The sequence below is a fragment of the Citrus sinensis genome, chromosome 4, assembly GCF_022201045.2.
Source record: "Citrus sinensis cultivar Valencia sweet orange chromosome 4, DVS_A1.0, whole genome shotgun sequence".
Lineage (NCBI taxonomy): Eukaryota > Viridiplantae > Streptophyta > Magnoliopsida > Sapindales > Rutaceae > Citrus > Citrus sinensis.
Genome location: NC_068559.1, coordinates 23,694,120 through 23,720,641, shown reverse-complemented (window position 1 = coordinate 23,720,641; position 26,522 = coordinate 23,694,120). Strand labels below are relative to the sequence as shown.

Here is a 26,522-nt window from a genome sequence, read left to right as displayed (position 1 = left end):
GGTGTTTACTTGCATGGAATTCGATCCATAATTTTTTTTTTTTAATTTCATAAGACTTTTGACCATCTTTTCTTAAAATGAAATCAATGAGTAGCGCACTACTTAAAATTTATTCTTTATTAAAAAGTTTTAAAATAAAGTAAATTTTTTTATTAAATACGATAGTCTAATTAAAGAATATGGTGATTATATCAAATTATATGATATGATCATGGTTTGATCTTGATTAAGTGAATTACTCATAAGAAAAGATATTTTGGAGATAATTTATTAGGCCAATCTCTCTATTATTTTTCCTAACATAACATATAGAATACAAGGTTTATCATCTATAAGTGGTGAAAAAAAACATAATGACCAATGAAATGTATAAAATATTATGTTAATATAACAAAAAAATCATAGATACATCATATATTTTTTGTTTTAAATTAATTAATTATCAATTTATCAACTATTATTTTACAAGGTTTTATTGTAGGTCATTTATGTGTAGAAAATTTCTAAACCATCTGTCATGCATATTGAAAATGCACACATTCTTGTCATATAATTATTTCTACCCACAATTTTTGGAAACCTACCTAAAAGGATAACTACATAGAGTTCACATTAGTTATAATTTGAAGACAACTTGATTTGTTTAAGATTGGATATATCATCACTCTTCCAAAAAAAAAAAAATAAATAAAATTGTTAGAACTCTTATTCTCAAATAACCCCATTAAAATATTAAGAAACAATTTAAACAATTTTATAACACTCACTTATCCCTAAAATAAGCCTAAATAGTAATAAACACTGGCAGCGGTTGGGAAATTCTTATTACAAACATGTTGTTTTTGCATTCAATTTGTCTTCTTCCTCTTTCTTCTTACTTCAAGTGGGAGATATTGTTGGATTTGTAATCTAATATTGTTAGATCCTTAATTCAACATTAAGCTTATATTGTAAATAATTATATGTTGTAGACTGTCATATAGGATTAAGTCCAATTAAAAGTGATCTGTTACGGTTTTCAATAATTTAGGCTTTAATGCATCATTTAATAAGGTGTGAGCTTTTAATGTATAGAGACATAAAAGGTAATTTCTATTTCTATGATGAGTTGAAATAGAAATACCTAAAAATAACAAGAAAAGTTGTATATATAAGTGGCCACGGTCCTCAGGTCACATGTATCTTTTTACTATTTCTGACATCTCATCATCAGAGAGAGAGAGCGCAACGAAAATTAAAGGATTCTCATGGAGAATATGTAGATCTAGAAGGCCAATCACACAACTCCAAAGAGCAATAAAGTACTATAGATTTAGGTATGCTTCTACATAATTTATTATTAATTCTTGATGATACAACGTGAATGTTCTAAGATTATAGGTGATGGTTTTCGCCAAAGGAATTTCTTGTCCCAACACTCACAGTTAGCCAAAAATAATAAAAATAATAAAACAAGTTGTTCTAAAGCAATTGTAGTTTTGAGTGCATCACTATAATTGAATCTTCATGTTTCGACTGTTTTCAATTCCCTTTACACACCGAGATAGACAAAATTTGTTTTTTAAGGACAATGTTCCTTTTGGCACAATTGCTTCTTAACTTCACAACTCTTTGTGATTTATGTTTGTTGTTTTTATTGTTCTACAAGATTTTGATTTTTTTTGGAATTGATACATGTCTAGTTGTTGGTTGGCCTAAAATTTGGGACATTGTTGGCTTCCTAGTTTATTTTGATTGACATTTAGAAGACATGCAAGTTTTATAGGGAATAAAGAGTTTTCACTTAAATCAATTATGAGCGAGTTTTATCAAATATAATGTCTTTTTAGGTAATTTCAGTTTTGGGTGAAATGTAAGAGGGTTTTAATAAATTTTCAAAGAGGTGTCAATGGTTTAATTCTTTGTTTAAACTCATTTATTTGAATTAATCAATCTACTCATTAAACCCATTTACTAAATAAACTCATCCTTAAATTTTAAAATTTTAAAATTTTAAATTTTACTGAACAAACCCATTTTAAGTACCCAATATACCATTACTAAATCCATTTCGTATAATAATAGTGTTTTTACTTATTACACCTACGACGTCATCTTAAATGCTAGAATCATACTATCAAAAGAATAAAATGGCCTCAAATCATGGTGTGGAAGGTATGTTAAGAAATTCATACCTCTTTGCGATTTAAATTATTCTCAACATTGTTTTGCTTCTCCATAAAATCAATATGAAACACTTGATATGTATTCTAAGATTGATAAAAAATAAAAAATAAAGAATATCAATTTAGGGCTAACAAAATGGATTTAACTTTGTATTAGTTTTATTGATGTTAAAAGTTTTTAAAGAGTTATTTTCTCGTGAGTTTGTAAAAAAAAATTCTCAATAGAAGTGGTTTTATACTCGTCTCCCTCAGCAATTCTAACTTTTTAGTAGCCTTCATATCAGTTCACTATTGTCAATAACTATTTAAGTGATAGAAGCTTTCATTCTTGTATTGGAAATTTTTATTTCATTAATCTTTAAGTACATTGGATAAATTAATAGGACATTATAATTTTATTTGTAAAAAAATGCCAACAAATTTAAGAACAAAGGGCCATTTGAAAAAGATAAGTTAATTAAATATGCAAAATCATATTAAAAAATGTTGTTTGTTACTATATAGTGTTAGATTTTTATAATGTCACAGTGGCTATAATAAACTTTTAAAAATTATTTTAGCTAAGTCTTGAAAATTAAAGAACTTATTTTATAAATTGAAAATGATATACATACTTAAAAAAAAATATACATACTTAAAAACAAAAAAGAAGGATACTCATTATAAAAATAAAATGTTGTTAATAAATCTCATGAGGCAGGATAGTAATAATGGTGCTAGTAAGAGTAAAAAAGTAAATAATAATAGTGATAATAATCTAATCATAATATAATAATATTTATAATTAATAACATAAATTTTTGGTTATGGTAATAAGAAATAAAGAAAACTAATTTGAAAAGAAAATAGAGAGGTAAAAATTTAATTTGAATTGAAAAAAAAATCTTAATTCTTGATTTATTTTAGTTCAAAGATGAATAAATATAATTAATTGAATCATAAAATGGGAAAAAAGTTTTTAAAGATCAAAAGTTAAGTATAAATTAATTCAAGTTAAAAAATCTCATGAAGTCAACTAAGTCTAGAAAAGAAAAGGAAAAAGATTATTCAACATAAATAGATCAAGAAAGTTTTGCATTTTTTTTGTTAAAATTTATAATTATTTAAATATAAATGAGTGTAAATGTGAACAAAGGTCAAAATCTCTAATATAAATGATCAAATTCAAGATTGGATCTCCTAAAGTAATGAATAATGGTTTCAACTAAAAAATAATAATCAAAATGTTTTAATAATATCTTAGTAGTCTAAAATAGGGGTGTGCAAAAAAAACCGTGGTCTTAAAAAAACCGAACTGAACCAACGGTTTTTTCTAATTCGGTTCGGTTTTTATTTTAAAAAAAACTGAAATATACCATTTATAAAAAAAACCGAAATGTCGGTTCGGTATTCGGTTCACTTAGCTGAACCGAAAAACTGAATTATTTTTAAATTTTGTTCAAATCAAACATGTGTTAATTTTTAACTGATTGTGTAAGATAACTAACATAAACTTGCATACACACAATCAGGAGTATATATATGTTAGTGTTACAATTTCGTAAATCTTTATTTCCCCCAAAATAAACCCTAAAGCTAAAATCAAAGATTCAAAATCGAAACCAAATCCAAATCACCCACCCCAATCCACTGCAATCACGGCCGACGTTGCTCACCGGCGATAGTGTCACCGTGCAACACATTCTTCTCACTACGCAACACATTCTTCTCACCGCGGAAAAGCTGCAGCTTCTTTTCACCGTGAGACAGCTTCAACTCACAGGCCTGAGGCCACCGCGCGACAGCTTTTGCTTTGCTCGCTAGCTACCGTGCGACAGATTCTTCTCTACTCACCAGCCACTGCGCGACAGCTTCTTCTCCACTCGCCAGCCACCGCGCGACAACTTCTTCTCCGCTCGCCAGCCACCGCGCGATAGTTTCTGCTTTGCTCGACAGATTCTACTTTGCTCGCTAGCCAGTAGCCACTGTACTCCAGTAGGTATGTCAAGCCTTGTTTCTTTAATTTTCTACAATTAGTTGGTGTGTGAGTGAGAACTGAGAACATAAGATATATATGCATGCTATTTTCTTCAATTTTCTAAGTGTTGGCTTAGTGGCTACCGATTGATTTTATTTTGACATGGCTGCCAAATGTCTGTTGACAATTTTGCTTTTGAAAAGTTGACAATGTAAATGAATCTTTGGAGGCCCCTAGCTTCTGGTCTAGCTGCTCTTGTGTTGTATCAAGCAAAGGCAGCAACCAAATAAAAATAAATGTCCAGCAACTTTTTTTTTATTTTTTTAATTTCATTTTCCTCCGGTTGTTTTAATGTCTATTACTGTGTAGATATAAATTACATGATTTACAATATATAAATGTTGATTATGTTTATAATATGGCTACTGATTGTATGTTGGACTGTGGCTATATTTACTTATTTAGATTTTATTTTGACATTATAATTGTTCTAATTTTATAGAATGGTTGACAATGTTGGTGAAGTACAAAATAGTGATGAAGTGCAACAAGTTAGTAGTGAAGAAGAGGTCAGTGGTAGTAAAAAAAAGAAAAATTGAGTTGAGATCATCTGTGTGGAAGTATTTTTCGAGGCTACCTGGAGGACTTAGAGCTAAGTGTCATTATTGCGGAAAAAGTTATGCAGCCCATAGTAATTCTGGAACAAGTGGTTTGTCGACTCATTTGGATAGATGTAAAGTGCGCAAAAAAATGAAGGCTGCAAATGATGCAAAACAACAGACATTAGTTTGTAAAAAGGGTAAAGGTAAAGATGATGGTACTGCTAAGGTTATATACATAGGATTTAATAGAGAGGCTTGTAGAATGACACTTGTGAAAATGATAATTAAAGATGAGTTACCTTTTAGATTTGTAAAGGCTGAAGGGTTTTTGGAGTTCATGGAAACTTGTTGTCCGAAATTTGAGGTACCATCTCGAAGAACAATTACAAGGAATATTCTTGAATTGTATCAAAATGAAAAGGGGCTGCTGAAAAGTATTTTGAGTGCAAATAAACAGAGAGTATGCATTACCACCGACACATGGACTTCAATTCAAATGTCAAACTTTATGGTAGTTACGACTCACTTTATTGATGAAGAGTGGGTTTTGCACAAGAGGATTCTCACTTTCACACCTATTTCTAATCACAAAGGAGATGGCATTGGGAAGTTAATTGAAAATTGTTTGATTGATTGGAGGATTGAGAAGTTGTTCACAATTACAGTGGATAATGCAAGTGCTAATACACTTGCAATAGCTTATGTGAAGAAGTTGGCAAATTGGAGTGGAAATTCGATGGTTTTGAATGGTTTATATATGCATGTGAGGTGTTCGGCGCATATAATCAACTTAATTGTGCAAGATGGGTTGTCACAAGTGAGTCAATCAATAGCTAGTATCCGAAATGCGGTGAAATATGCTAGATCATCTCCGGTAAGATTACAAAAGTTCAAAACATGTGTTGATAGGGAGAAAATCTCACGTGGAGGGCTTATGGTGTTAGACGTGCCGACTCGGTGGAATTCAACATATTTGTTGTTAGAAAAAGCAGTAGCATTTGAAAAAGCATTTAAGAGGCTAAAGGAAGATGGTGGCCATTATACAAACTGGTTTGATGAGGATGAGAGTGAAAAAAGGAGGGTGGGGCCACCGATTGATAAGGATTGGGAAAATGCAAAGAGGTTAGTCAAGTGTCTTTCGGTTTTTTATCATGTGACTTTAAAATTCAGCAGCTCTTTAACAGTCACTTCCAATAATTTCTTAAATGAAATGTGGAAAGTTTATATTCATTTGAAGTCACTTGTTGTGGAGGAAAAATTTCTCAAGTATTGGGGTCATTTTTTTGAAAAGGTTAACATGTTGTTGATTGTGGCAAATGTGCTTGATCCTCGCTGCAAACTTGACTTTGTTATATGGTGTTTTAGTAGCTTGTATGATATTAGAAAGGTCGATGAATTGAGAGCTAATATTAAAGAGTTGTTGTTGAAGCTTCTTGCAAGCTATGGTGGTGAGAGTAATCCAAATAGAGGTGAGAGATGTAGGGCTGTTCATGATGGTGCTAGTAGTAGTATTGAGTCATTTGATCATTTTACACAATTTAAAAATATGAAAGAAAGTTCAAATGATGACATTAGTGGAAAAAATGATGTTGAAAAGTACTTGTCAGAGACTTGTGAGAGTGCTAGTAATCCCTAGTTTGATATTTTGACTTGGTAGAAATTGAATGGGCCTCGGTATCTGATTTTATCTCAAATTGCCAAAGATGTGTTGGCAATTCTAGTGTCTACTGTGGCTTCTGAATCAGCATTTAGCACAGGAGGGCACATTCTTGATCCTTTTAGGAGTTCTTTAACTCATAAAACAGCCGAGTCATTAATATGCACTCAAAATTGGCTTCGCTTAACTTTATTAGGAGACCGTACAATACAACCAAGTCAGGAAGAAGCTGAATTCTATGAATTAGTTGAAACAGGTAATATTGTAATTTATTATGTTATTTTTTTCTATTTCACTTATAACATTTTGTATATTAGAATTAATTATTTTAATATAATTGTTTCAATTTCTTAAAGAATTTTTTAGGCCAATGCAATCTCAAGAACAACAGCAAGTAGCTGAGGAGTAAATGACACTTGATTGATGTTGCTTACCAGTAAGTTTTCTTTATTTTTTTTAAACTAGCATCTTATTTATATAGATTGTTTATTTAATTATTTATTGTTTAAATTTTTTTATAGATCCAAATATTAAGTTGGAAAATGCCTAAAGTTGATGTTGATATTGATGAAGATGGGAGAATGTTGTTGGCGTTTGTTTGCAATTTTTTTTTTTTTTTGGTGAAGATGAGAGAATGTTGTTGGCGTTTGTTTCTAAATTTTCTTTTTATTTTGTGTTGTAAGTTGTAATTGTTGTTATTTTTATTTGTCTTTACAACATTATGATTATGTTTATATAGATGGAGTATTGGAGTTTGGTTATGTATTTTGAAATTTTAATATTTCATATTTTGGGAGTATCTTATTAATAGTTAGTAAGATATTGGTGATAAAATGTGTTTTGAATACTTTGTATTTATTGTTAATATTTGTAATGAAATTATGATTAACTAATTGTGGAAAAAAATTATTACATTCATGAGGCCCAATGGGCTAAAAATTTAAAAGTTTAAAATAGGCCCAATAGGCCCAGAACTGAAAAAACCGAACCAAACCGAACCGATCCGCAAAGAACCGTTTGAGTTCGATTCTTATTGAGTTCGGTTCTTTTTATAAAATAACCGATTTAAATCGGTTCTACTTAATTTTGATCCAAACCGAACCGTGCCCACCCCTAGTCTAAAAGGGTACAAAAATAGTGCAGGACATAAACATATACATTCTTATTATGTTCAACTATAAATCTAGTGAGGCATGATAGTAATAATAATAATTGTAGTAACATTATAAATAAATAATAATAGTAGAAGAAATACAAATAAAATAATAATACTTCTTATAATAGCATGAATTTTTTGCTGAAGTCATGAGAATCTAAAGAAACTATTTTGAAAACAAAAATAAAGTGGTGAAATATTTATATGAATTAAGTTTTTTTTAATGAAATTTTTTAAAATATAAATCATTAGAATTAATTGAAATGATAAAATGGGCTATCCTAAAAAAAAAGTTTCAACACAAATAGATTAAGTAAGTTTCAATTTTGTAAGTTAAAATAAATAAATAAAATTAATCGAATGTTAAAATGGGTATAACGTTTATAAAGATCAGAAGCTAAGTATAAATAAATTCAAGTTCAAGAAATCTCATGAAGTTAATTGACCTCAAAATGAAAAAATAATAATAATTCAACCCAAATAGATTAAGAAAGTTTTAATTTTTGTAAGTTTAAATATTTTTATAACTTATACTGTCACAACTTCTAAAATAATTTTTTTGAGAAGTATAGCAATTGTATGCACTTTTACATGTTATTTTTTTATTTACTGTCGAAGTTTTCAAAAATTAAAGAAATTATTCTAAAAAGTAAAGAAAAGAGGAAAATAAATGCATTAATTCATTTTGAGGATAACTAAAAATAATCAATTAAAATATTAAAATGAGAATAAATATGTATAAAGACTAAAGGTTCAATTATATATACAATCAAGTTCAATAGATCTAATGAAGTAATCAAAATAGAGAGAAAAAAAAAGGGGGATTTAGATTATGGACCCAAAATATTAGAAAAGATTCAGGGTTGGAATAAAGATTTTTCAGTATTATATGGTAAGTTGATATTTACTAAAATAGTAAGGGGTCAAACATAATTCACCTTATTAATATTATTGTTTTTGTAACACAAGTAAAATTGGTATTTAATCCAAATAACTGGAATCTTATCAAGTTAATTAGAATACTGAATGCAAAATTAGTAGAATAATAGTTTAAATATATAAACACATTAATGATAGAGTATAACCCAAATTAGGAACTTAGCTAACCAAAAATAAAAATACAAAAAAATAAATTTGGTAACTAACCCAAATAATTGCAATCTCACCAAATTAATGGGAATATTCAACACAAAAATAGAGGAATAATTAGCTGAAATATATGAGCCAATAAGAGAGAAAATGTAACGAAAATTAGGAACTTATCCAACAGAAAATGAAAGTTACTTGGAATATAACCCAAAATATTGGTACTTAACAAATTTAAGAGGAATATCAAATACATAACTGGTGACTAATATGTTGAAACATGTGAACTTATAAATGAAAAACCTTAACAAAAATTAGAAATTAATTTAACCAAAAAAGTAATTTTGTTATTTAACCCAAATAACTGAAATCTTATGAAGTTAATTGGAATATTGAATTCAAAACTAATGGAATAATAGTTGAAGCATATATACACATACGCGAGAAAATATAACCTGAATTAGGGACTTACCTAACCAAAAACAAAATTATGAAAAATAAATTTAATAACTAAACCAAATAATTGGAATCTCACCAAGTTAATGAGAATATTCAACACAAGACTAGAGAAATAATTAACTGAAACACAAAAACCAATAAGAGAGAAAGCATAACGAAAATTAGGAACTCATCCAATGAGCAATAAGAGTTACTTGAAATCCAACCTAAAATATTGGTATTTAATGAATTCAGTAGAAATATTAAACACAAAACTGGTGACTAATAAGTTGAAAAATGCGAACTTGTAAATGAAAAAGCTTAACCAAAATTGGAAAATAATTTAACCAAAAAAGTAATTTTGATATTTAACCCAAATAACTGAAATCTTACAAAGTAAAATTGGAATATTGAATGCAAAAAAAGTGGAATAATAGCTTAAACATGTAAACACATATGGGAGAAAGTATAATCCAAACTAGGGACTTGCCTAACCAAAAATAAAATTACCAAAAATGAATTCGGTACCTAACCTAAATAGTTGAAATCTTACCAAGTTAATGGAAATATTCAACATAAGACTAGATAAATAATTAATTGAAACAAAAGAACCAATAAAAGAGAAAGCATAATGAAAATTAAGAACTCATCCAATGGAAAATGAAAATTACATGGAATCTAACTCAAAATATTGGAATTTAAATAATTTAGTGGAAATATCAAACACAAAACTAGTAGGCTAATAAGTTGAAACATGTGAATCTATAAATGAAAACACTTAACCAAAATCAGGAACTAATTTAATAAAAAAAAGTTATTTTGGTATTTAACCTAAATAAATGAAATCTTACCAAGTTAATTGGAATATTGAACACAAAACTAGTGGAATAATTATTGAAACATATAAACCCACAAGGGAGAAAATATAACCAAAATTAGAGACTTATCTAACCAAAAATAAAATTATGAAAAATAAATTTAGTACTTAACCCAAATAATTAGAATTTGTCCAAGTTAATGGGAATATTTAACACAAAACTAGAGGAATAATTAGCTGAAACATTTGAACCAATAAAAGAGAAAATGTAACAAAAATTAGGAACTCATCCAACAGAAAATTAAAGTTACTTGGAATCAAATCCAAAATATTGGTATTGAACGAACTTAGTAGGAATACCAAACATAAAACTAGTGGACTAATAATTTGAAACATTTGAACCTATATATGAAAAGCTTAACCAAAATTAGGAACTAATCTATAAAAAAAAGTAGTTTTGGTGTTTAACCAAAAAAATTGAAATCTTACCTAGCAAATTGGAATATTGAACGCAATGCAAAACCAATGGAATAATAGTTGAAACATATAAACCAAAAAGGGAGAAAGTGTAACCAAATTTCAGAACCTATCCAATGAGAAATGAATTTACATGGAATCTAACAAAAAATATTCATATTTAATGAATTTAGTAGGAATATTATACATAAAATTAGTGGATTGAGAAGTGGAAACAAATAAACCAATTATCGAGAAAGTTTAATAAAAATTAGGGACATGTGAAATTAATTTGGAATATCCACCTAATGTATTTATATTTAACCAAAAGAATTGAAACATAATTATTTTACTTTTTTTTACCTTTCATTTAAATTAAAAATATTTTTCTCGCTCAAATATTATTTTTATGTTAATTGTTTATAAATTTCCTTTTTTTCCATTTTATTTTATTTTTTTCACATTAAAAATATTTATTTAAAAAAATTGTTAAATGAACAACCGGTAAAATACGGGTTGTTCAAGTTTTTTTTTCACTGTTGAAGCGGCTGTATGTACCATAAGAAGACTGTTAGAAACAACATGTGACGGGTTTGTGCAGTTGCCGTACGGGCACGAGCGCAAGCCTGAACGGGGGGCTTTTGCATTTGATTTCTGGAGTTTTGGTTGTCTAGTTCTGGAAATGTAATTAAAAGAGATTGGCGAAAGATCAAGAAGTCAGTGCGTATCACAAGACAAGACTAAGAGAGGACACACCATTGTGTTATTGGATTATTATTATTTATTATTTATTTTTTATTACAAGTTATTGGATTATTTAAATTTGCCATAATAAGGGAAAATGTTATGACATCCAAACAGATGCACATAACAATACACAGCACACGTGTGAATGTATAGAGCACCGGGAGTCAACCAGAAGTGAAAACTACTTGCATGTCGCGACTAAGACCTTTCTTGGAGGCATAGAAGGCCTTCTTCCATGGAGCACAGCCAAGTTATCTAAGAAAAGAACATCACCCTTTTCCCACTTAAACTGGATGCTCTCGTCTTCAATGATCTCTTCACATCTCTTCACTACATTTTCCGGAATCTCAGTCCCATCCGCCATGCAGGCCGAGCTAATCTCCTTCCCATGCATGCCAACAACGGTGTTGAACCACATCCTCCTCCCTTTTCTGCCATCAAACACCTTGGTTAAGGCTCGCGGCCCCAATACTGTCTTCACACTACCATCTGGCTGCCACTCCAGATCCATCCCTAGAGCTTTGCATCTATGGAACAAAATTTTTAAGCGCGGTTCAAGGATCATAGGGCAATATTTAATTATTTGTATAAGCAAATTATAGTGAAGGGTAGTCGTGCATTAGATAATACATATGTGGCTGCTACTAGGTACCTTTTCTCGGCTTCTGCACGATCTGATGTTCCAAAGGCATCCTCCCAACCTCGACCTCTCATGGAGGCGGTGTCATTTTTGCTAAGAGCTGTGAATGAGTACTTTAATCCCTTGGAATCCATTTCCTCCACAGCTTCTGGGAACTCTTCTAGCATCCGTTCTGTTATTTTAAAGCTTGGAACAAAGGGTGTCTGTCCTCCTTCTGGGGGCGGCACCTCGCAGAACAGTATCAATTTCTTGGGGTATTCCGATATCTGGTAATTAATGAAATGTGACAATCACTTTGGATATGCAATATGTATACTCAATTCTCTCACTTATTAAGAAACATGACTTACCAAAACCATTTCATGATGATAGTAAATGAACTCGGAGAGGGGTCCTTCATTGGCAGTCCACACTCGTTTGTACACATGGGTTCGAGGTGCTGGTCCTACATAACGAATATCGTCCCACCCAAAGGCTTCAACGATCTCATTGAAGTCTTGTGCATTTTTCACGTCAAAACCTCGAAGCAAAACTGCACTATTTTTAATAATCATCTGCTCGAACCAGTCTTTGTTGGTCTTAAGAGCCAAGAGAAGTGATTCCAAGTCACTCTTGTTTGGCTCTTGTGGGTGTAGCACTAGGGGCATGCTCTCACCATCCACAACCTTTTCTCCTTCACATTTTCCCACCTTGAAGTCCTTGCAAGAATACTCCATAGCTCTCTGTTTCTGTTGCACGTTGTGCTATTGCGAATATTTGCTTTGATATACGTTTTTTTCCTTCCAATCTCGATGGTGGATTTTATAGTGGAAATTGGAATTGTTTTGGGCTGCCGTTTGGCATGACGGAACAAAGACATTGGGTAGTTTGGCATTTTGCCATATGTCTTACGGAGATTCTTTGTATGTCGTTAATTTCTTGAGGGGTTGAAAATTCTTGGCTTTGGTATTGCAGTTTTAATATGACGGCCATTTTGGATGCCGGCACGACTCTTAATATTTTAGTTATTTATTACGTAAACACATATGTCGAATGAAGCAGACAAGTAAGATGGAAGTGAATTGAACTGGATCGATGCCACCAGGGCATTAATAAGCGTAAGTTTCAGTGTTTTCGCTTGCGGCTTTGTTGTTTTGCCTCAAGGACAGGAGACTAGCTAGCAATTAGCTAGGCACAAGATTCCTCACACGACATAATGGAATAATGGATAGCAATATTTGCTAGCATGGGATCAGATTTCCAACTGATTTTTCAAAAGATTTTTTTTTGTTTTGAGCACGGGGTATCTTGGAGAGGGCCCCAACTGTGGGAGGCACCTTTAAGCCCGTACCACAACCCAGATTAGAAGTTCCCGCTTGAACCTCCCCAACTGTGGAAGGCACCTTTAAGCCCATACCACAACCCAGACTAGAAGTCCCCGCTTGAACCGAGAGGCACATGTTCTCCCAACAAATGCGACTTCCCTGCGACTCGAACTGGGGAGCAAACCCAGTCAAGCCACTTAAGGGGACTCCATTACCAGTGGAGCCAACACTTTGTTAGTATTTTTCAAAAATTTTAATTTGCCATGTAGCACAATTAAGAAATTTTTTTCATAAGCTTGTTTTATTTTATTTATATCTATTCCTAAACCATACAAAGCGTTCACTAAAAATGATCGTTTCTATGTAAGATTACCAGCCGTCTCTTCATTTTTTTTCTTCGGGAAAAAAAAGGAAAAGAAAGAAAAAGGTAGAAATTAACCAATAATGGCTGCTATAAATTTAACGAATACGGCTGTAATAGCCTTTAAAGGCACTGATGGCGTGCCTAGTTAAACTTCTCGTGGCAACAAGATTTCAAATATATATTCCTTAATTTAACGTATAATTGTAAGAGCATGATGCTTATGTAGTAGTTTGCTGTTAAACGGCCATGAAAATTTTACGAGGCATGTACAAGAGTTCGAAAGGGATTGTATCCTCATCTTAAATAGCTTTTACCTTAGCTTGACGTGATAATAATAAAAAGGAAAGAATAGACGAATAATCTTAATCATACATAATGTACATGTGGCAACATATGATTAATGATATGTTTAAAAATTTGAGATACAAATTTTTTTACGTCATTAATGAAAACTAAAAAAATAATTATGGGAGTAATCAATTGGTGACACCTCATTAGAGATATAAATTTTATATCTTAATTTTGTAAGCATATTATACACTCAAGAGTATATATATCTTCAAAAATTAGTAAGTGATATGAAGAAGATCCTTCTCCGTATAATTTAATTGAAGCTCAACTAAGAACGAAGTTGTTAGCTCAAAGCTTTAGTTGAAGACACTGAAGCTAAATTCAATTAGTTATGAAACGCAATATTGTGTAAAATTTGGAATGTGTGACAAAATAAAACGCAAAGCCAACATTCCAGTCATTGTGGTAGATATCCAGTGACATTATGCAAAATCAATTAGGTAATATCCAGTGACATTGGATTCAGGCTTCGGAAATGGTCAAGTCAAGCATATAGCCACTAGAATATTGATTGATTGATACCCAAATAATCTATGGAGCCTTCACTTCACCATCTCAGCTTCTTTTGCCGTAAATGTTGGGAAGCATTTTCTCCGTCAATAACTAGCATTGGTTCTTGGACACTCCCCATTTATATGTAATTATTAGAGGATGTAGAAACCTACAAATTAAGATCACAAAGTGGGATCTGAGCCAAAGCCATATGGGTACTTATGATCTCACAGACCCTACAAAGAGGCATGCTTGAATAGCAAGCACAGTTCATTAACTGCTTCGATTGCTTTACATGCAAGCTTCGCTAACAATCTTGTCGTTGTAGTTTTAAGATTAGTACTTTTTAACATGTACATATATACATTATACAGTATACAAATATCGCTAGCTTTCTGAAAATGATTGCGCTCTGCTCATATTGGACTTGTACAAATGAAAATTAAGCAGATTAATTAATTAGAAGATGACACTAATATGTACATGACATAAAGTTCTCCCAGACCAAGCATGAATATTTTGAGGAAAAGTCTGTAAGAGAATGGATTTAGAATCAATTGCCATTTGCCAGTTGCAATAGATACTCATTAATTAGGGGGAATAATGACCGTGGGTTGAGCTTCCTTCCTATAAAAAACCCAGCTAATCCGTTTGGCTAGGCCAGTAGCTTGGCAATAGTCCCAGACCGGGCCTAAATTACAAGAAGCTCATTTGCCCGTTAAGCTCCAAATGTCAACAATAAAGACAAAGTCATATTACTTCAGAATTATATTTGTTCTTGAAGAAAACGACGCTTTAATTGCTGGAAGCCCAGCGGACGCAAGTCACGAGACCTGACCTACAATGGTCAACGACTCCAAATTTATGATGAACACGTACCTAAGAGGAATCTTGAAATCAACAATGAATGCTTCTTAGAGGATATTATTTAATTTGTTTGAAATTACGGACCAATCTACCTTACAGATTCTGTAAGTAACGGCCTGTGAGTTGACAAGAGGATATATGGATGCGTAGCACGTGGACGGCGGATGGAATCGGAGATTATATATGGAACCAGACATTCCGGTTTTCTTCCGGTGACAAAATGAATTCCTTTCCGGTTGCTGACCGGTAACCCATCACTGAAAGTGGTAAAAAAAATTAGGCTGATGGGCCGTGTATTGAAAATCTAAATATTTGCAATTTGATAGTGGAAAAATGTTGGTGGTTATAGGCTTCCAGCGTATCGAATTATTATTCAGACTCGTGCATATAGCAAGCGAGGCGACGTTGCATCTCCTGCAACAGCATGGTGTGAAAAAACCCCTTCAAAATATTTTCTCACTTTGGATCCACGGTGTGTGATCCAGTTTAAGCAATCGCGGCTGCCTCGGAGGTAGCATGACCTAAACTGTTTTTTTTTTTTTACCGACACCGACCTAATTAAAACACAATTAATTCTATAAATTTCTCCAGTCATGTGTCCTTTTGTTACTTCTCACATCCGGTTGCACATTAATCATTAAAGTCGGTTTCCCCATGCTTTGGGTTTTCTTTCCCCTTATTTTTCTGACCGTTGCCAACCCTCCATCTTTCTCTATCCACATTCAACGATTGAGATTACTTACAGAATTTGTAAAGTAGACAGGTCCTTGAAATTACTAATTAAAGGTAACTTTTGTATTTTTTTTTCCAACTTGTTATAATTCTACAGAAATATTACATTTTGAAATTTGTTGGGATTGAAATGTATATATTTGCAATAGAAGTCCGCAGTTTACGCCAAGGGGAAAATATACTCTTAATCCACATTTCTTAAATGGAAGACTGAAATAAAACTAATTAAGCTTCTGCTTCCATAGACCAGGATAAACAACATATGATGCAGAGGATTAATCAGGGAGAAATCAAAATGCTTCAGGCATGAATTATCAATGGTAACTTTGGTTTCATTTTAAAGGGAAAAAAAAAGGAAACACATTTTCTTGACCTAGCCCATGAGTAGTGTATTATGGTTGCAAATGTCAATTGGATATATGAGTGCTGACTGTGCTGCCCACTGTGTAATGTGTCATCTATTCTGTAGTCCATGGAAGCAAAAGCTCAATTGATCTTAGTTTTGTTGTCTGATTAGGCACCCGCAATCAAAATTTGTAATAAAGCTTTAGGTATGATAGAGTAAGGTGATCCTTGATCAAACGGCTGCTAAAAGGCCGGTTCAATGGCTCGTTTTGTGATCTCTATGCTTCATTTCTCATCCCAAATCATCCCCCCCGCGGCGCGTTAAACTCTAAGCAATCAATGCTACTTTTGTTTATCCAAAATGGGAATTTCATACTAGCAGACAATTACATTATATATTATACCGAAAATGCCCATGTTTGGCTTTGTCTACTCGAAATGGAAGAATCAATGCATCTTAAAACATTCAAAAATGAACACAAAAAAGGCCAGAAAGTTTATATAAATAGCTCGAAAATTTTGGGATTTTTAAAAGAGAAAATATCCACCGTCCACCTTTTTTTTTCAATTTTTTTAAAAATACATAATATCTTTTTTTTAAAACTGGAATCCACCTAAAGTTATATTTTATTTCACTTTTCTACTTCTGTTTGGAATCCGTTAAGAAAACTAATGGAAATTAAAAAATGACCATTTTTCCCTCAAAACAAAAATTACAATTTCACCCTAAACATCCAAAAATAATTAGATTTAATGATGAATATCATTATTGGTATGTTAATGAAGTAAAAAAAAAATTTAACTACTAGAGATTATAACTCAATGAATAATAAACTCTACTTACCTTAAATTCAATTGATGGTTTGCGAGATTGAGCTATTTTTAATACTACTGTTATAATTTAGCATCCTAATTACAGACATATTTAAAAAAAACACTTGTATTTGATGGTTGTGGAATTAATTTCTTTATTGACCTATGGGGAAAATAATTAGATTTAATTTCATTATTTTTGGTAATTTTTAAGGTGAAATTGTAATTTTCGTTTTGGCGGGTAAAATGGTCTTTTTTTAAGTTTCCGTTAGTTTTCTTAACGGATTTCAAACGGAAGTGGAAAAGTGAAACAAATGTAACTTTAGGTTGATTCCAGCAAAAAAAAAAAAAAAGAATTGTATATCTTTTAAAAAATTAGAAAAAACAGGTGGACGGTGAATTTTTTTCCTTTTTAAAATTGTCACTCTGTATTTTTTCTAGCATTTTCTATCATATTTAGCTAAACATTTAATCTTTACACTAAAATACACTTGTCATCCCAAAACTTTCAAAATCCGAACTTCTTTTCTCTCTCTCATATTTGGAGACTTTGCCTGTGACCTATCACGCAAATTCAAATGCAACATGCACCTATTGAACAAACTCATGTATAAACCGGTGATAAGTGCCTATTGCATATAAGCCAATCGCACATTTTCTAAATTTTGTATCATAGTTCATTTTTATTCAAAATACTTGAAAATTTTTCAAACTATCGAAATCAAAAAACCCATGTTGCGTAAAAATAAATACTCACTTTAACTTCTTTTTTTTCCAATTAATCATTTTATCTTCATTATTTATAATTACATTTGTTTTATGAATTTAATGATTTGTTGAAAATAGTGAGGTTTGATATTTTGTTGAGAATATTATTAATTTACTAATTTGTTGACAGGTTTTGAAAGTATTTAAGTCTAGAAATTAGAGGTTTAGCTAGAGATGATGGAAAAATTAAGGTGGCTAATTTTAAAAACACAAAAAATTTCAGGCTATTTGTAAATTCCCCCAAAAAAGACTCACTTTATTCTTAGTGGCAGTATTATACTATAATACAGGCAGATCTAAAAGCTCAGCTGTCGGTGACTCTTGGAAGTAACTTCGGTGAGCTCTCAGTGTTTAAAGCCATGGCCGCAGTATCTGCTTCATGGCTTCCACTTCTCTTCTTTGCCAGAGCATCAGGGCTTGTAGTTGCAGCTTTAGTTCTCACTTGGGCTCTTGCTTTCAAGTCCAGCTTCCTCCCTCATTCTTCCTCCCAAGAAGACCTCATCTATGCCGTAAAATTGCTCTCTCCTTATCCATCTCTGCATTTGCATATCTACAGTTACTTTATTTTCAGCTAATATTGACGAGTGCTTTTGTTGCTTGTTTTAACAGGTGCTTCATCCTTTGTTAATGGTGATTGGTTTCATTATCATCAGTGGAGAAGGTAGAGAGCTTTTCCGTTTTGAGTTATTTATTGTATTTGACATTACATCAATAACAGGGTCTATCAACCTAACTAATTGAGAATCTGCATCAATCATAGTATCAAAGTGCATAAGGCCAGTGATCAACTGATGATCAAGAAATTAACGGGGAGTTTTTTATGTGATTTCAGCTATTTTGGTGCATAGATGGTTGCCTGGTTCAAGGAATTTGAAGAAATCAGTGCATTTGTGTCTTCAAGGACTGGCTTTGGCTTGTGGGATTTTTGGGATTTGGACCAAGTTCCATGGCATAGATGGGGTTGTGGCTAATTTCTACAGCCTTCATTCTTGGATGGGTTTAATCTGTGTTTCCTTGTTTGGTGCTCAGGTTTTTGCTCTTCTTCCCCTTAATTTACCTTCTTATTTACCCTTTAATTGAAATTAATCTTTTTCTGTATGCATTCATATACTTTCTGCTTTATTGATTTGATAAACTAATAATTTCAATGGGTTTCTTATACTTAATGTTGATGCCATTGTTTGTGGTCCCTTAAATATTCTCCGGAAGTTTTAAATTGAGCCCCACAATTCGATTATTATTTTTTTACTATGAATCACATGTAATTAGAGGTACTTTATCTACAAGTAAATTTTTAATGAGGAAAAAAATACATTTTTTAACAGAGTATTTTATTTTATAATTGTGCTCTTTTTATTTTTTTGATTTGTCCATTGCTTTAATAAAGCCTCTACTCCTTGTCCATAATAATTGAAGCCAAAATTCTGGATGTTTTAAGAAGTTGGGTGGCGTGTAACTGTAACCGCCCCATTAGACAATCCAGACGATGGGCCAGAAGAGGCCCGGTGGGGTATAAAATAATTGCTATTACATGAACAAAATAGTCAAAAATTCTTCTTAGGAATTCACTACTATTTAGTTTAATGATTCTAAAAGTGGTGTCTTTACCTGGAGATAGGCTATTAGGATTCTCTCTTGGTGTTTTTTTTGACATATTAGGTTCTAATAAATATAAGAGGAGAGGAAAAAAAGAGCCGGGAAAGAAATAATAAGGGGAGAAAGATGAATTATATGTCTAAACAAATAATGAAAATGGGATTGACTCTCATTTTCACTCATTTTCTCTCCTCTTCTTCCCTTTCCATTCCTCTCATTTTCTACCATCTCTTCCAACCAAGTATGGGCTTCTAGTGCCTCCTAGTCTTCTAAATCTAGTGAGAAAGATTGGTCTAATTGTAAATAAAATGAAAAAAAAAAAATTATTTTGATTATCAAAATTAAAATTTAAAACTCAATCTTAACCACTCACTTCACTAGAAGAGAGTAGGAGAAGATTCTTTCCCCTTAGTGATTTAGTCATGTATGTAACTTATCCATAGAATAGATGTTACCAGTTATCCATCACAAAATCACAGTAATGCATGCTAAAGAGAAATGTTTTGACAAGATTTCGCCTTCATTTCATCAAATGCAGTGGATGATGGGTTTCTTGAGCTTTTGGCATCGAGCTGAGGTGCGGATGACTAGAGTAAGGGTTTTGCCGTGGCACATTTTCCTTGGCCTCTACACGTACGGCCTGGCGGTGGCGACTGCCGAAACAGGGCTTTTGGAGAAGCTGACATTCTTGCAAACGAGGAGAAATGTATATAAAAGCTGCCCAGAATCCATGGTGGTTAATAGTTTAGGACTTGGATTAGCCTTGCTTAGCGGCTTTGTAATATTCGCTGCTGTTTCTCCAAAGTCCCATGTCCCTGTAAATAAACCCAAATGCTTGTCTTCTTGATGAAAGAGTAGAGAATGGAGCACGAATCGATCGATGTAATAAGATTCAAGATTCAATCTTTACTCTTACATCCATGTGCATAGGCGTTTTGTGTGCATTTATACGACGCAATGGGCTGTTCTTTTTTTCTTTTTTTTTTGTCATTCTCAATTCATTTTTAATCGATTTACAATTTTTTTTAATTAATTTTCCAGATAAAATTGATCATTAATACACACATGGACCAAATTTACATTAGTAAGAAGTTTATTGAGTAACTTAACTATGAATCAAAGTTACCTCATTACATCTCCAATTTTTGTCTTTATATTGTATATTAAAAGCAGAGTCCTTGCTAACAAAAAACTAATGGTGTGTTTACTTCATGGAATGAGAATGAAGTGGAATGAGAATGAGCTGGAATAAAAATGAGGAATGAGAATGAAATTTTAATGTTTACTTGGCAAAAATAAATGTGAATGAGAATGTGTTGGATTGCCATTGATGTGTTTACTTGGCAAAATAAATGGAAACGAAAATTAATTTATCAAAATACCCATAGTATTAATAATTAATAAAAATAATTAATTTATTAGTATTAATAATATTATCATTATTGTTGTTATTATTACTATTATTATTATTATTAATAAAAATAATATTAACAATAATTAATAATAACTAAAATAATAAAGTTAACAAAATTTAATAATAATAATAATATTATTATTATTATTATTAAAATTTGTTAACTTTATTATTTTAGTTATTATTAATTATTGTTATTATTATTTTTAAATTTTGTTAACTTTATTATTTTAGTTATTATTAACTATTGTTATTATTATTTTTATTAATATTATCATTATTAATATTATTTATTATTATTATTAATATTATTATATTTTATTAACTTTATTATTTCAGTTATTATTAATTACTGTTAATATTATTTTTACTAATATTATCATTATTAACATTTATTATTATTATTATTATTTTATTTACTATTAATTATTGTTATTATTATTTTTATTAATACTATCATTATTAACATTTATTATTATTATTATTATTTAATTAATATCATTTTTATAATAATATTTATACATGTATCTAGATAATGAAAATTACATTATTATTATTAAATTTTATTAACTTTATTATTTTAGCTATTATTAATTATTTTTATTTTTTTAATAATAATAACAATAACAATAATGATAATATTGTTAATAATGATAAATTAATTATTTTTATTTATTATTATTTTTATCATTATTTTTATTGTTAATAAAATATATTAATAATAACTAAAATAATAAATTTAATAATAATTATTATTATTATTAATGAAATTTAAAATAATAAAATTAATTGTGATTTGAACGAGGATAATTTAGAAAATATGAAATAATTAAAGAGATACAAAAGTAAACATATATTTCATTCACATTCTCTCATTTTAATTCCCAACCCCCATGAAAATAGAATTTTCATTTCTTATTTCTAAATTATATAGGATTTACATATTTTATTTTCATTCTTAAATTATATTTGGTCAAATAAATATGTATTTTATTTTCATTTCTTATCCCATGAAATAAATACGCCGTAAAACTAAAAATTATTTTATAGTGAATTATTTTGACTATGCTCTGGTACCACAAGACAATTTGCTAGCGGCCTTAATATTGTTAAAAAATAAAGGATAAAGAACAAGAGAATAAAATGTCAGACAAATTTCACCTAATATTTTGAGTTTCATAATTTCATTTCCTCGCCGATTTTGATCTCTCTCGCTCACCATTCTCCCATCTCAAGTGTCACAAATGAGTTCATCCACATCCACAGCCACGACTCCTCCATTTCTCCTCGTACGACGCCGAATTGACAATCTCTCCCCAACGTCCCATCTCAGACCTAGGAAATCCAAGTTACTAGGACGCCTCTCAGTCTCAGCTTCTCTCTCTCACCTCACCTGGCTCTCGCCTCAACTCATCGATAACAACGATTACAATGGCTGGGCCATTGTTCAATCACCACCTCCTCCCACCAAAACCAAGAAAGGTTTCATCATTTTTCTTTTTTTAAATAGTTTTTCACCATTTTCCATTTAAATTATTTGACCCATTATTTATTTATTTGTTTATTATTCAGGTTTGCCTCTTGTTGTGATTGGAGGTGTTGTGGGTTCTTCACTTGCTCTTGTACTTGCTGCCATTTCTTACTTCTCATTTTCTAGAAAAGGTCAACTTTGTTATTTTTCTTTACATAGTTTGTTATTTTTCGTTCTTGGACCTCTAGTTTATCGGTAGTCATTGCTTTGGTTAGCAGGGTTCAAGCTTCAATTGGGTAGTCCGCTGAATGCTCTGCATGATATTTTAATTTGGAACGAAACAAAATCCAGGGAAAGGAAAGCCGTGGACTCTGTTGAAACAGATGCCTCCAGCATCGCTGGTGCAGAGTCTGTAGCCGATGAGACTAGTGGAACTGTTGTTTCAGGTACTGTCAAATTACCTATTCTTTAGTGTTAGTTGCCTTTTTGTTTCAATCTATGAGATGGGTCTTTATTATACCTATGGATAGTTTTTGTCTTTCCTGAATTCTGTGAAATCTAGAATTAACATTGTCACAGACGAAAATCAATACAATGATCTTAATTTCAGATGCCTAACCTTTAATTGATCAATGTGTATTAGTAGTTGGTTGGGAATAAATTTGAGGGGGATCAACTGGCTTTTCCCTTGGAGATGTAGAACATTGCATTTTTACTTTTCTTCTGAGAGTCGTTCCAGAAGTAATATTGGAAACAAACTTTAAACTAGTAACTCCTGCCTTTTCACCTTAACCTACTGGAGTCTGAGTCTTTTAGGAGTAGAAGTATTGTACTTTATTTTATGAGACATTCTTGGTAATTTTTATGCACCACTCAGTCTGGACGCATGAAAAATAAGTAATCTATATTTGTGCTTTCCTATGGATTTTTCCATCATTTTCATAAGTAGGCAGTACTTCAGCATAGACTATGCGGTTTGATCCAACAGTGGTCAAAAGTAACTTTTGACATGTTGGACTTCGAACAGCCTATAGTCCATCTTCTCTATATTGTTTCCCAAAAGTGATTAAACCTTCCATCTTCTCTGTATTTTATACTATATCATCTTTTTTTTTGGCCCTTTATGTGCTTCAGGATCAGTGGACAAGATTGAGCGTGTTATACCATCCGTTGCGGTGGATTCTACTCAACAAGAAGCTTTGTCTGTTTTGAAGAAACTGAAGGTTTCGTCCTACACTTTTGTTTATTTTCCTAATTCTCTTGGTTGCAATAACTAAACACTCTTAGCCGCATATTTTGTTCTGGGCTCCTGAAGCTCACATTTGGCTTAAGAAAGGATTGGATAGAGAACATTAAAAAAAATCATGAACGCTAATTACCTAGGGACAATTGTTATGTTTTGTGCTTAGACATTCATGAATTTCTAAAAGTTAGATATGTTTCTATTCCTGTTATACAACTGTCAAACTCTTTACTTATGGCAATAGAGCTTGGGTTCAGTTCTGAGCATGAGCTCCAAATTGTATTAAGGTATGCAGATCATTGAAGAAGATGTAAATGCTGATGAATTGTGTACTAGAAGGGAATATGCCAGATGGCTTGTTCGTATCAATTCATTATTGGAAAGGTATAAGCTTATTGAAACCTGTTCAAAGTATCATGCTTACCTATTTAAGGCCTGTCCAAGAAATTTATGTTTTGATCTTGTAGGAATCCAAAGCTCAGGATTGTTCCATGCAAATCACTTTCTGGGACTGTGGTTGCAGCTTTTAATGATGTGGATGTTGAAGACCCGGATATTGAGTCTATCCAAGGTAGCTTTATTCTTGATGTTTGCATACAATTTTTAAGGGTAGACTTTGAGGAAGAGAAACGTTTGAGTTTTTTTTTTCTTTTTTCTTTTTCTGTATTTGCAATTTAGCACTGGCAGAGGCTGGTGTCATTCCCAGCCAGCTCCTGGGAAAGCATTATGGTTCCGATGGTTCAAAAGGGCAGGGAGGCATCTATTTTTTTCCTGAGAGGTACGGCATTTGACAGATTTGAATGCTAGTGGTATTAAATTTCCTTTGCACTCAGCAAAGCGTGGCTGATACTGCAGGTTTATCTCTCGATATGATCTTATAAATTGGAAAGCCCAAGTCGATTATGAAGTCAAGCCAGATATAGTAGAGCAGGTTTATTAAACTCCAAACTCTTTTTGCAGTCAATTTTGTTTCTTGGATAAATTTAAAAGATTGAATAACTGATGCTTGCCCAGTCTTTCTATCGCTTTTAAAACCTGACCTGTTTACAGTCCAGATATCAAGAACAAAAATGAGTTATATGGATGTGAGGGAGATCAATTCAGAAGCTTCTCTAGGACTTTTCATGGATATGTTGGCTGGGGAAAAGAGCATAGCCAGAAGAGTTTTTGGTATCCTCTTTTCTTTTTGATCTCTGTTTATGCTCGGCAGTCAAAGTTTGGCTTTTCTTTTTCATCTCTGTTTAGCCACAAAAATGAGTGATTAAATTGCTTACTATGATGCATATGTGGTTTCTTTCTTCTTTGGAAGTCTTGGGAAGTACTTTTGCCCAACACCTAGAACAAGCAATAGCTTAGGGCTATATCATGGGAGAAAGGAAAGAGGCAAGTTAAAAACGGCATGGGCAATCATTGCAGATTACTTAACCCTACCCATTTCTTCCTTTTTTATTAGTAAGAACCCATGGAAGAATATTTAGATGCTGATGAGTATGTGTTTATTGATAATTATAGATACAAGGCTGATGATGGATGACTTTGTGTTTATTGATACTTTTCACTTTGATAATCCGGAGCTCTAGCTAGGATCTTCATGTAGGAATGAGAATTTCTACGTAGGAAAAACACTTGCAAAACATGTTCATATATGATGACTTCATGCTGGAATGTTCATTTTATAGGTCAGAGCAAGCGGTTTCAACCAAATAAACCCTCAACGAAAGCACAAGCTGCGGTGGCATTGACAAGTGGAAGGATGGCAAAAGCTATTAGTAATGAATTATCAAGATTAGAAGCTGAAAGGTCTTCAAGGCAAGCTGAAATGGCAGAAATTAGATCCCAGTTGTTTGATAGTGGGGACATACAAAGGTGGTGGGATAAGAAGTTCAGTGAAGAGAGAGCTCGTGGTTTTGAGGTGGAGAAGCTTTATATTGCTGCACGTTGCGACTTGGAGGAGGAGTTGATTGTTCAAGAGAAGAACTATGCCGAGGATTTAAAGGAGAAGGCAGCTATGGACTGTCAGAGGCAACTGCTTCTTAATCTGAAGGACGAGGTTGATGAGATGTCTGGAAGGCTTGAATCTGAGAGGGCTACATATGTGGCTGAGAAGTGTACATTACAAGATACACTCAGTGATTTACAGACCAAACTGGAAGGACTTCTTGATACAAAGTCTAGATCGGAAGCTGAGAAAGAAGCTCTTCGAATCCTTAGGTGAAGATTATAAATGCATTCCTTTACTGTTATCAAAGTTTGATTTTTCATTTAAAGAATTTGTACATGGTAGCTTTTTAACACCAATAGAATCTATGAATGCAGATCTTGGGTAGAGGATGAAGCAAGGAAAAGCCAAGCTCGTGCTAAGGTTCTTGAGGAGGTGACCCGAAGGTGGAGATGGGGCAATCATGCTTGAATGTCTTTAGTCCTCTAAAAGCATACCATCGAATGTCAATTTGAAATAATAGTCAGTTCGGGGCCATGTGAAAACTGTCGGATTGAGTGTGCACCCAGCCACACGCTAAGGTTCCTTGTACAACTACCAGCGCATGTAATTTAATTCTGATGGGGAGCTTCAATGGATCTTTTCTCATGATACCCGGTTATATGCAATCTAGTTTCTATAGCAAACAATCTAGATGATCATCTGAATCTTCATAGGCTTGTACCTAATAAAGGTCGTTGAACCGTGTGGTGACATATTGCCGAGGATTGAGTGGTTTGAAGGTTGAATACTGGCCTCAGATTTCGGCTCTATTTGGTATAATTTTTTAAATAGAATTTATTTAAGTAAAATTTTCGTCAATAGAATGTGTACAAGTAGAGCATTTATTAAAAGAAATTTTAGTTGTTTAGTTGTCAGTGAGGATTTTTATTAAAAATTATAAAATTATTTTAATAGATAAGTTTTTTAAGATTATATTATAAAAGAATAAAATATGATTGTTAAATAATTAAAGTAATTTTAATATTTTAAAAGATTTTTTTAACTTAGGTGGCATTTGTTTTTTTACTTAATGACTTAATTGACTTAATTTTAATCAGTT

General features: G+C 31.9%; 3 protein-coding genes across 3 annotated transcripts; 2 read left to right on the top strand and 1 right to left on the bottom strand.

Annotated features, from left to right (window-relative positions):
• Positions 1–11,075: 11,075 nt before the first annotated feature.
• On the bottom strand, positions 11,076–12,476 carry LOC102619909 (clavaminate synthase-like protein At3g21360). The gene is made up of 3 exons (XM_006484507.4): positions 12,072–12,476; positions 11,734–11,987; positions 11,076–11,608 (listed from the first exon to the last, which is right to left on the bottom strand). The coding sequence occupies exons 1-3, from the start codon at positions 12,435–12,437 to the stop codon at positions 11,263–11,265; spliced, it is 966 nt and encodes a 321-aa protein (XP_006484570.1). The 5' UTR covers positions 12,438–12,476; the 3' UTR covers positions 11,076–11,262.
• A 5,525-nt stretch (positions 12,477–18,001) lies between these two features.
• Positions 18,002–20,331, top strand: LOC102618261 (probable transmembrane ascorbate ferrireductase 4). Its single transcript, XM_006484333.4, has 4 exons — positions 18,002–18,266; positions 18,367–18,418; positions 18,590–18,786; positions 19,892–20,331. Exons 1-4 carry the CDS (start codon positions 18,117–18,119, stop codon positions 20,198–20,200), a joined length of 708 nt encoding a protein of 235 aa, XP_006484396.1. The 5' UTR covers positions 18,002–18,116; the 3' UTR covers positions 20,201–20,331.
• Positions 20,332–21,909: 1,578 nt separating this feature from the next.
• LOC102618545 (uncharacterized) lies at positions 21,910–26,286 on the top strand. Its single transcript, XM_006484334.4, has 11 exons — positions 21,910–22,249; positions 22,340–22,429; positions 22,517–22,684; positions 23,373–23,461; positions 23,777–23,865; positions 23,949–24,052; positions 24,160–24,259; positions 24,337–24,412; positions 24,537–24,651; positions 25,161–25,692; positions 25,798–26,286. Exons 1-11 carry the CDS (start codon positions 22,012–22,014, stop codon positions 25,889–25,891), a joined length of 1,695 nt encoding a protein of 564 aa, XP_006484397.1. The 5' UTR covers positions 21,910–22,011; the 3' UTR covers positions 25,892–26,286.
• Positions 26,287–26,522: the final 236 nt, after the last annotated feature.

Excerpts from the sequence above, each read along its gene's own strand:
- LOC102619909 (XM_006484507.4), bottom strand. The coding sequence starts at position 12,437 with ATGGAGTATTCTTGCAAGGACTTCAAGGTGGGAAAATGTGAAGGAGAA. Across the intron at positions 11,988-12,071 it reads ATCATCATGAAATGGTTTTG|ATATCGGAATACCCCAAGAA; the intron begins GTAAGTCATGTT and ends ATTAATTACCAG. Across the intron at positions 11,609-11,733 it reads CGTGCAGAAGCCGAGAAAAG|ATGCAAAGCTCTAGGGATGG; the intron begins GTACCTAGTAGC and ends TTTGTTCCATAG.
- LOC102618261 (XM_006484333.4), top strand. The coding sequence starts at position 18,117 with ATGGCCGCAGTATCTGCTTCATGGCTTCCACTTCTCTTCTTTGCCAGA. Across the intron at positions 18,267-18,366 it reads AAGAAGACCTCATCTATGCC|GTGCTTCATCCTTTGTTAAT; the intron begins GTAAAATTGCTC and ends TTGTTTTAACAG. Across the intron at positions 18,787-19,891 it reads TTTCCTTGTTTGGTGCTCAG|TGGATGATGGGTTTCTTGAG; the intron begins GTTTTTGCTCTT and ends CATCAAATGCAG.
- LOC102618545 (XM_006484334.4), top strand. The coding sequence starts at position 22,012 with ATGAGTTCATCCACATCCACAGCCACGACTCCTCCATTTCTCCTCGTA. Across the intron at positions 22,430-22,516 it reads CTTCTCATTTTCTAGAAAAG|GGTTCAAGCTTCAATTGGGT; the intron begins GTCAACTTTGTT and ends TTTGGTTAGCAG. Across the intron at positions 23,462-23,776 it reads CTGTTTTGAAGAAACTGAAG|ATCATTGAAGAAGATGTAAA; the intron begins GTTTCGTCCTAC and ends TAAGGTATGCAG.